Source organism: Hyperolius riggenbachi, chromosome 1 (assembly GCF_040937935.1).
Source record: "Hyperolius riggenbachi isolate aHypRig1 chromosome 1, aHypRig1.pri, whole genome shotgun sequence".
Lineage (NCBI taxonomy): Eukaryota > Metazoa > Chordata > Amphibia > Anura > Hyperoliidae > Hyperolius > Hyperolius riggenbachi.
In genome coordinates this window covers 358,231,123-358,242,191 of record NC_090646.1, presented here as the reverse complement: position 1 = coordinate 358,242,191, position 11,069 = coordinate 358,231,123, and the positions used below count along the sequence as shown (strand labels likewise).

Genomic DNA, 11,069 nt, shown 5'->3' with positions numbered 1-11,069 from the left:
AAGTGTAGGCTTTGTGTGTAAGGGTCATTATTGATTTGCATTTGATTTGGCTATGCCCGTTTGCAACTCCCTTTCCCCTTTATACAGTATGGTATGAGTAGGATAAGCACAGCTAACTTGTTTGTTTCAAGGTTCAAGGTTATATCAATATACATTTTTTAACCAATGAATATTGGTAATAAAAGCTTTATACAGCGAGTAATAAATAAAAACAAATACTTTATTTTTTATTTTGTTATACTTAAGAAATACTGTAACATTTTATCAGAGCCTGCAGCATATGCGCCTCAAAAAATAAAAGCGGTATTAATGGTTGATAACATGTTTAACACTCTAGTTTCAAGATGGGTAAATTATTTTGTAGAACTGACAATACAGTAAGTAGTTAATTAAAAATAATCCAATTGGTTGTAGCACAGTTTTGACAGTGAAGATGAAAACCTCTCTTTACTGGACGGAGATAAAGCACAGGACGAGTGAATGCAGGAACACTGCTGTAGGCCGCTATGCTCTCTTTTTCTTTACAAAGCCATTTACTATGTGTTGTCTAGATGAAGAGAAAACAAAACATACGTCACTATATTACATGCAGGAAAAAACCATTACGCAGCTAAGGATTGAGTTGTACATACAGTTTTCATTCACAATAAATATGTCAATGCATCTGTATTTTGTCAGAAGTGAACGTGGTGGCTTGTGTACATTATCTTCAACGCTTACCTTTTTTTTTTTATGGCTATGCTGCCAATGCTCATTTTGAGCTATGAAGATGATGGTTTATGCTAAAGTGTTAAGTTTATATGGAGGAATCCTCAAAGCGCTTAAAGGAAACCTGAGACGAGAACAAAAAAAAAATAATATATATTTACCTGGGGCTTCCTCCAGCCCCCTTCATGGCTCCCTCGCTGTCCTCCCGGGCTGCCTCGATCCTCTGCTAACTGACCCAATAATTCATGTCGTTGCCATGTACAGCTGCTCACATACCCTCTCTGCCCTCTAAGTCCTTCCAGCATTAAAGTGTACCTGAGATGAGAACAAAAACAAATTATACATACCTGGGAGGACAGCAAGGAAGCCATCCGCCTAAAGGGGGCTGGAGGAAGCCCCAGGTACGTATACATTTTTTAAAATTCTCCTATCAGGTACACTTAAATGCTGCTACCCTACCTGTTTCGCGATGCACATCATCAAGGCCTTCTCCTTTTACTGGTTTCACGATACACGTCATCAAGGGCTTCTCGAGTGGTATAGTGTGGCAACGGTGAATAAATAAAGTACAGTGCAGTCGGGATAAATGGTGGACCAGGTGACTGTGTCCATCCCTACATGGCATATTGCATATATCCATCCTGGGTGTCTGGTTGTTTTGTAGACATATGAAGGTTACAAGAGCTGTAAGAGAGGTGGATTTTTTCTGTTGGCCTGGTGGCGACACTCCTGTGTTTCGACCTTATAATCTGGGTCTGTTATCACTCCGATCACTCCGATAAGCCGATACTCTGATGGGTGATTGGTGGAGGTACTGACAGAAAGTAGCACTGAAGTTTTTCTATACACTTTAATGCTGGCAGGACTTTATAGAGGGCAGAGACGGCATGTGTCCTAAATAAGCTGCCAGCACAAGAACTTATAAACTATAACTAATAATTTCATAATTATTTAATAAGCATTTATGATTATTGAAAGAACTCCCCATTTAAGTCATAAATTACAAAATGATGTTTTGTCCCAATAATTTTTGTTCTATGTATTATACAAATAAGGGTGTACTGATGGTTAGGGAAAAGAAAAATTGTCAAATAAAGCTTATTCACAATCTTTCCCCTGCAGACCACCACAGAGGCTCTACAGAAGGTATTAAGACCCTCAGTGGTGCATCCCACATGGTCTGCCTGTCACTTACAAACTCTCAGCTGCAATTTCATTTTTTATAATACATCAGAAGAGAGGTCCCAAGACCCCTTAGTGATGTGTTTGTATGGTTCAATTAAGATAAGAACAAGGTAATACCTTCTATGACTAACTGCACAAGATTTCCTTGCAAGCTTTCAAAAGTTTAAGTTTCTTCTTCAGGCCTGATACAGAACTGGATCAGAACTGTATAAAGCTATATCTTACATACACATGCTTATATATGATATTCTGGTTGTATACAGCTACTTGAGTTGATTCCATGCAGTTTAAAGCGCTCTAGTGGGCCCCAGGCCTAACAGTCTACAGAATCTCTACCCATACAGAAGAGGACCGTCTTTTGGACTCCCACCACTGGAACACGAGCTCGGTATTTGTAGAATTCAACACCATTGGGCTAACTATTATAACAGAACTAAAGAATAAAGCCTTGTATACGAACTAGATGGTTCTAGGCCGAGGAGGATGGTTGTGGCCACCTCTGTAATGAATTTAGCATGTGTATGGCAGCCCCAATGCGTCGGCGAGAGATATTGCTTGCAGGATTATTGTCATCCAGGTGCAGGCCAAAGCTTACTCCCTCTGCTCTGCGTACCAAACCGTCATACCTCCACCGCCTCCACAACAGAACGTGCCTCTAGACTGAGTCCTGTAAGCAATAGTAATTGTGCGTGTGTACACATCTCTTGGCATACAAGCACTATTAATGGTTGTGGTTACACCGACTAGGCCTTATAAAAAAAACAATAATAAGATCAGAAGAAGGCACCAGACCAAGGACCAGAGGAAAGAATCAGAAATCACTTGGCAACATTTTTGCAACCCAGCAACACCTGGGACAGACACTATTACATCGCAAAGATCCATTTATATTACAATCATTTTGTGTACTATGAAAATACCGTACACATTTTCCTTTCTTTCATTGTTACAGCAATATAATTGTATCTATTAAACTACCAGCTGAATGTCAGGATCTTTTTACTTACTTGTTGTTCACTGTGTTCTTGTGTCGCAATGTTTTAGTATCATCTGAGACTTTTACTTTCTGGTTTTCAGAAATGTCATATTCCCGGACATCATTCACTTCTTTGACTTGGCCTGTTATCACTTTAACGACAAACATCACAATGTACTGAGGGAGAAAACAGAAGCAAATACTGAGCCAAAAGCAAAATACTTGCATGAATATATTTCGACTTGTAGCTGCTATAAGAAAATAATTTGATATAAGAAGTTGATGCTGCTAAAGGTTTGTCTTTTTTCAGACGGGGGGCGGTAATATTATACTTCTGAGGTGTATGACCTGCTTACAGGAAGATGACTACTAAGAAACTTCCCAACTGCATTCGCAGTGTGAGGAAGCAGATTTTTTTGCAGCAGCCCAGTACCAACACAAGAGACGGGAGGAACAACTGGCTCTCTGAAGAAAAGAAAATGCCTTCACCTGCATAACAGGTCACAGTTGGAATAATGGGCTCAGAGGACCAAAGGAAAAATACAGATGGTGCAAATTGTATCTCTCAGTGAGAAAATTATTTTGAACCCATTCAGTTTCATACAGAGTCTTTCTGTCTTGTCTGGCACTTACATTGACCTGAGGAAGTGCTTGTGATACTGAGAAACACGATGGGCTTGATGCAATTGTCAGACTCGCCAGCAACCATCAGATGACGATTCAAATGCACTTAGCCCTAGGCAGGGTGTTAAAAAACTCCCTTGGGCGATTTTATTGCCCAGCAAGTTCTTTACAACCTGCCCGTCAGACATGAGCGTTAGCTTAAACCTGCTTAAGCCGCTGCATCTGGGAGTCTCCTTTACTAAGGAGATCCTTAGAGCTCCCCATCTGTCCGTCCGCGCAGCGACAACACCCTCCCCCCCCCCCCCCCCCCCCCCCCGCGATTGAGCCAGGTACCCGACCCTAAACATCATAAACATCCGCCACCTCTCCCGTCACTTTAATTGACTTTGAGCCCCAGCAAAGCATAGTTGAAGCTCCCGCCGGGGCTCCGCATTGATCCATGGTCTGGACCAATGAAGATTTTCATTGGTACAGACAGTGGACCAATGGGGAGCCCTGGTGGGAGCTTCATAAATGCTTTTCCGGGGCTCAAAGTCAATTACAGCGACACAAGTTGCAGCAAGGGGCAGCGAATGTTCGGCAATAAGTGCAGGCTCTCGTGATAGGTAGGCTCGGAATGAGCCACTGAACCACCGATTTTTCCATCGGTGGGCCCCGGCTGCCCCGCCTCCTGGGGGCCCCAGAGCTGAGAAGGAGGGGGGCACAGCGCCGGAAGGTGGGAAAGTGGGCACAGAGCGGTGGGGGGGGAGGGGGAAGCCTCCCCCCCTCCCTCACCTAGTCCCCCCCCCTTCCGCGCTCCCCGCCACTCCAGAATTGCAGCTAGCCAGCGGAACGGCTTACCGAGAGTGATAGCTCTGCGTGCCGCTGGTCTGGTCTTCTGCACTGACACTATCCAATCACACTCACACAGTACTTCCTGTGAAAGCGTGATTGGACAGTGCAGTGCAGGAGACGGAGACCAGCAGCAGCATGCAGAGCTCTTCTCTCGGTAAGTGGAGGGGGCGCGCGGAAGGGGGGTCCTAGGTGAGGGAGGGGGGGCCCACTGCCCCCCCTTCCAGCATGGGGACACTGTCAGACCTTCCTACCTAACTGGGGGGAGCGCGGAAGGGGGGGCCCCTAGGTGAGGGAGGGGGGAGGCTTCCCCCCCCTCTCTGCCGCTGTGTGCCCACTGCTCCCCCTTCCAGCATGGGAGCCTCCACTAACTGGGGACCTGCCTTTCTGGGGATATTTGCCGCCAATCTGATTGCATTTTGTGGGGTTATCTGCTGCCAATCTAATTGCATTTTGTGGGGATATCTGCTGCCAATCTAATTGCATTTTTTGGGGATATCTGCCGCCAATATGATTGTATTTTGTTGGGAAATCTGCCGCCAATCTGATTGCATTTTGTGGGGATATCTGCCACCAATCTGATTGTATTTTGTGGGGAAATCTGCCACCAATCTGATTGCATTTGTGGGGATATCTGCCGCCAATGTGATTGTATTTTGTTGGGAAATCTGCCGCCAATCTGATAGCATTTTGTGTGGAAATCTGCCGCCAATCTGATTGCATTTTGTCGGGAAATCTGCTGCCATTTGACTACTTGATGAATTAATGAATTATCATGAGGCATGTAACTACTTGATTATTTTTATCTAAAATGTATCTGGTCGGACCTAATCTCTGTGAATAACACCGCTACTTATTTTGTGTATTTTTAAGTCTGCCCATGAGCCATCATGACCACGCCCATGTTCCAGTGCGTGGTGACACCCATCTATTTTTGCCACAGCACACCACGCGCGCCGCATGTGGACTTGTCCTTATTGGAGAATGTCCTCAGAAGTGCTCACAATCTATTCCCTACCATAATCATGCAAAATTTCTAGAGTACATGTGTATGTGAGCCTAAAATGCGGGGGTCCTTGGGGTGATCGGGGGGGGGGGGGGGGGGTCCGTGGGGTGATAGGGGGGGGGGGGGGGGGGGGCTCAGGCTCAAACTTCCTTGGTGGGCCCTTGGTGTCCCAGTCCGACCCTGGTGATAGGTGCACGGGCATCTCCTGGGGGAGAAAGGCAGTAGTACCGTGGTGCTGCAGTGCCTTGCTGTGGTGCTGAAGGACAATGCTGTGGTGCTAAAAAACGGCACCACAGTGCAAAACCTCGCTCCCCCCATTGCCCGGAATATGAGATCATCGCATCGCTCAGGCTTTTGCCTGAGTAATGCTCCCTAATGATCGTGCATCGCACAAGTGAAACTGACAATAGGATTTGTCGGTAATCCTCGTGCGGTGTCCAGGGAATAAGTAGCTCGTATGTGAAAGCTACTTATCACCTTGAATTGCATCAGGCTCTTCTTTTTGTGTAATAATGTTGTTCCAAACATTGGTTAATGTTTTTCATTTTGAGATAAGCCAACATTATCCTTTTTTTAACCAGTTTAGCTCTTTTTATAACTTTTGGGCGTCTGTACCTTTTCGTCTCTGAGTTTCGTCTGGTAATCAGAGCATGCAAACCAACCCTACCCTAAATGGCTACAGTTCCTCCTAAATGCAATATTTTTATCTGTTAATTAGAGACAAACTGCTGAAAAATGTGCTGCTTAATATATTTCAGTGATGAAAACCTGGCTCTGATAATTGAATTAAGGTAACAATTTATTTTAGACACAATGTAACTTATGATTATTTCCGCACACAATCACACTCCTTTATGTAAGTATTTATCATATCTTTTCACGAGGTTTTCAATCACTTTGTTGTAGTAGCACCACACAAGCTCTGTAAAAACAGTGCAAGAGATTTAAACACAGTTGGGGCCACTATAGGCTGTAATAGGAATTACAGCTATAGCTGCGCTCAGTGAGTGATTTGGGCGCCGTCAAAAGATGGAGCACAAATTACTACAAAAACACTGTAATTCAGCCGCCAGCAATAGCTGGGAGCCGAATTACATCTTTCCCCACTATCCATGGGGGCCTGGAGGAGGAATAGTAATTCCCACCGCCAGGACTAGTGCAGGAGCAGGGTAAGCCATTTATCAGCTTTACCCTGCGTGCAAATCTCCCAATGGCCGATTCATAGGTACACGCACCATACTCCTATGGGTTGGGGGAGAGTTCATGTTAAAGGAAGCCCATGGTGAAAAAAAAAAATGATGCGATAAAAATCCTTCTATTCCTGAAAATGACTTTTTTTTAGAATATAAGAGTTTTATTTTGTTTTTAAAAGCTAAAATAGTAGGTTTAATGTTGTATTCTCTCATATAACTGATCCTATTTTTCAGTGTCCATATACTGGTGCCAAATTATACACTGAGTGCCGCTATACCGCCCTATGCCTCACCCAAATTAGCAGGCACATGGAGGTGCCAAAATTAGCCACTATGAACAGAGGGAGTGTCTGGATCGGCCTGTAAATAGGGAAAGGTTTAGAGCCTAACAGGTTGATACCAACTCATATCTGCACTGTCTTTATATCAGTGTGACTGGTTTTGTCAAGAATTGATGATGAACGGAACAAATGTAAGTTTTTGTTGCTGGAGGTATTGTGTGAGGAATATTCTGGATCTCTTCTGAGGTGCAGTGAGACTGCAGGGAAGCAGCACACCACTAGCAGCAGCAAGGATAGAATGATACTGCAGGAACAGGACTGCAGCACACTCTGACCTTGTTCTTTTCTCAGACTCAAAACATTCTGCTGCCAAAGCGAAAGAAGGAAAATCAACGGTTTTCAAGATTTCACTCAGATAGATTTATATACTTTCCCTGAAAGACTGAGATAAAATAGTGACATAGCTGATGTCAGCAGGACTGTCAGAGCAACTCAAACCATTCTGCAGAACCTCCCAAACCAGAAAAGCATCATCAGCTCCTAGTGAAGCACATTTTATTACAGCACTTATTGCTTAGGAACCTGTCCCATACTACAGAGAATGAGTGGTGAATAAACGACAGTGGCACACCTGACGAAGGGAGTTGCCTGAAACATGTTGTGTTCTAATACTCTGTAACTGTATGATCACAATACAGCTTACTTGAAGAAGCCTTCCTGTGTGCCATCTTCTATTTTGTTTTGTTGGTAAATAAATGAGTGCACCATATAACCATATCTGGGGAAAATAACAGGGCCAACAACTTGATCCCATGTAAATACAGACTACTGCAGGGCAGGACCATGTTCATATAGAGAGGAAATGCTGATTTACTTAAGTTCCTCTGGCCGGACGACCACTGGAGAATGTGATTCAGCAAATCTGGCATGGATATATTAAAAAGGGTTTGCTATTAGGTGGCACCTGTTAGAAACCCTTACTTGGGTCACATCAGAACCACATGAAAGGTCAGTGAATCAGTTGTTGAGGCAATGCAGTTACATGACCACACTCACTCTGAAACCACACTCACTGCCCTGGAGAAAATGAGTAAGGCCTTTTTTCTACGGATGACCAAACTGCATGTTTGTCGAACAGTTGAACCGCCAAGCTGCCAACCACAAGCAGCAATTAGCTGCAATTACATGCAGCCAAATAGCACGTTTGGTAACAATTGTGTGTCAATTTTGGTATGTGGCGGCGTTACCCAATGGCGTAAAAACATCTCATGTCACATCTGAACATGGCAACTGCAATAGAGGGGGCAACATGTCCACTCCCCGTGCTGAGCTGCTTGTAGAAATTAGGCCTTAATCAGGTCTAGTGTGTGCAGCAGTCATAAGATTAGAATCCAATCTATCAATTAATCAGAGAACCATTGGCTTCTAAACAAGTCAGCTCTCCTATTTTTATCTTGTCAGATGCCGTTTAAAATAGTAGAGGTCTCAGGTATTAAAATGAAGTGTGTAGAGCTATATAGCCCTCACTATGAACAACATTATTTCATAATTTAGTCACACACTGCCTGATAATGACTATGAGAAAACTGCCTTTACTAACAGCAACTGTAAACTCTGTTTGGTGATTACATAAAATGCTGAGAAATATGATGCACATACTGTAGAAATAGGTTCACACCGGCATGGTTGAAAAACTGATCCATGGAAAAACTAATCCATAGAACAGATCAGTTTTCTGTTGATCTGGAAAAATCACTCCCACCCCAAACTTACGGTCCATTCGACGAAACGGGGCAAACAGATCTGTTTTAACAGAGCAATGTGAACAGATCCTATCGATTAACATAGGATCCATTGACATCCGTTTGGATCTTGTCAGTTTAGTTCCGCTATAGGATCGGTTTTAATCCCAGTGTGAACCGTGCCTAACTAAAAATAAGAAAGGAAAGTGAAACTTTAAAAGCTTTGAAACACTGGTGATATGCACATTCTTCTCCTGCTGTACTGTAATATGCAGCTTATGTATCCCACATGCTAAAACTGACATTCAGCACATGACAACGCAGCCTTTGTTAATGTAGAATGTGAAAAGAAACAAAGCCTTCTCTGTAAATCACAGCCTTATTTGAAATGTGCAGCTCTATCAAATCCATATTTAACAATGATATTAGCTGGTTGATGTAAATGTAGGTTTACTTGTCCTCATGCAACACTGAAGAGATACCACCAATTCAGCCTGAGAAAATGCCTCAAAGTGCAATCATGTGCAGAGATGTCAGCGCCACAAACCTGCATGTATATGGAAAGCTATAAGTCTGTCTTTACGTGATTGAGTCTTTATCCTTTTCATGTTCAAACAGGGGGATACTGCATAATGGGGGGAATGCTACCTCACTGTCTGACTGGAGTGGTGGATGCTGGCTAATCGGGGGGTCACTTATTATTTCTAGGGAAATGCTACCTGATGGGGAGCTAATTACTATTTGGAGGGGGTATTGCCTACTAATGCGGGGGTCATTATTTTGAGGGTGGTAGCTGCTGGGGAGGGTGAGAGGTGGTTAGTCATTGACTATTTGGAGAGGGGTGCTGCCTAATAAGGGTTATAACAGCATTTCAGGTAGTTGTTTTTGCCTAGAGGTGCCGTGAAAACATTTCAAAGCCATCAAGGACGCCCTCTCACAAAAAAGTCCAAAGATCGAATTTGAAGGAAAAATTGTTCAGTTTATGGGCACGTTAATGCAAAGGCAGCTGTTACTTATGGTCCTGCTTTAAAACCAGGGGCCCTTTTATTCCATTCAGTTTCTCTCCTAAGTTTCCTCCTAGGTTATATTTTTACACCTTATCAATAAAATGCCTCAACAGCAAGCAAGAAAATACTCTATCATCTACTTTTGCTACTTTTTGAGTGCTGAAAAGTTATTTTAAACAGATGATGAAAAATTATCTACTAGTAGAAAACGTAGGATAAGAAGAGAATTGAATAAGGGCCAATGAGATTATCCACATTAGGACTTAATCAGAAACAGATGAACATGGGAGCAGAACTGAGGAGCGTACATACCTATAATTTGTATTGCCTGTCAGTATCAAGCTGGATCCTGCGGGTGACAGTGTGGGGAAAGAGCACTGTACAAATGTGCTGCTCTGCTATATATTAGAGAGATGTGTACTGTCTTTATGGGGATAGGAGGAGGGTTGACAGCACGGTGCACGATGGAGCAGCTTCTGGTGGGCGAAGTAAGGAGGGGAACAATGCGCTTGCATAAAATGACCTGGCACTCTGGATCTTTCTCATCCGTACAAATTATTTTAAAGGTAAACCAAGGTTAGTTACATATGGAGGATGGCATATTTACTTCCTTTTAAATAATACCAGTTGCCTGGCAGTCCTGCTGATCTTTCATACATCAGTAGTGTCTGAATCACACACCTGAAACTAGCATATGGCAAATACAGTCAAATGTCAGTCAGAAACATCTGATCAGCATGCTTTTTCAGGGTCTATGGCTAAAAGTTTTAGAGGCAGTAGATCAGCAGGATAGCCAAGCAATGCGCATTGTTTAAAAGGAAATAAATATGCCTCCATATGTCTCTCACCTCAAGTTCCCTTTAAGTATAACCACACGTTTACACTTTTCCTCATAGAAAACATTAAAAATATCCCCTGGTGAATAATGCCTACATATTACAGGAATGGTTCTACTTCTGTAAGAAGCTTTGTGAATGTAGCATAAAGCCTGCATTCTTTGTCTGCCGTGCTGTCAGCACTCTGAGCTTGAGGCAGGTGGCCTGGGCATCATTTGTTTGGAAGTAGGTACTGGGCTCAACCACCTGCTTTGGCTGTGTGACAGTGATTTTGGCATCCGGTGCTGAAACACTGATCTATCTCAAACTGCATAGCCAAACTACAGCGTAATGCTAAACAGCCAGCGCAGAATACAAACTACTTTGTTCTTTGATACTTTCATCTGCCTCTCAGTCAACCTGCTACTTAAATGAAGCAATTTATGGGTAACGGGTAATATTATCTAATGAAGTGTTTATTACAAGCTACAACAGCAGTAACTAACCATATTCAATGAATATTGTGGACATAACACTTAAAAAAATAGACTAAGTATGCTGCAGCTGTAAACCTTCTAGATGCCATTTGATATCAAGTAGAGGTTTGCAAAGAATAATAATGTTGCATAAAGCCATATTTATAGCCTGTGTAAAATATACACTGTTCAAATGCTTCATACATATATACATGCCTATGCTAA

At 43.0% G+C, this 11,069-nt stretch overlaps 1 protein-coding gene across 1 annotated transcript in view; it reads right to left on the bottom strand.

Annotated features, from left to right (window-relative positions):
• Positions 1-257: 257 nt before the first annotated feature.
• Positions 258-11,069, bottom strand: part of CERS1 (ceramide synthase 1) — a 95,965-nt gene continuing 85,153 nt past the window's right edge. The window contains exons 6-7 of the mRNA XM_068271279.1: positions 2,901-3,046; positions 258-547 (exon numbers count right to left, since the gene is read on the bottom strand). Coding sequence (XP_068127380.1) covers positions 505-547; positions 2,901-3,046 — 189 coding nt within the window. The 3' untranslated portion in view covers positions 258-504. The remainder of the gene's footprint in view (positions 548-2,900; positions 3,047-11,069) is intronic.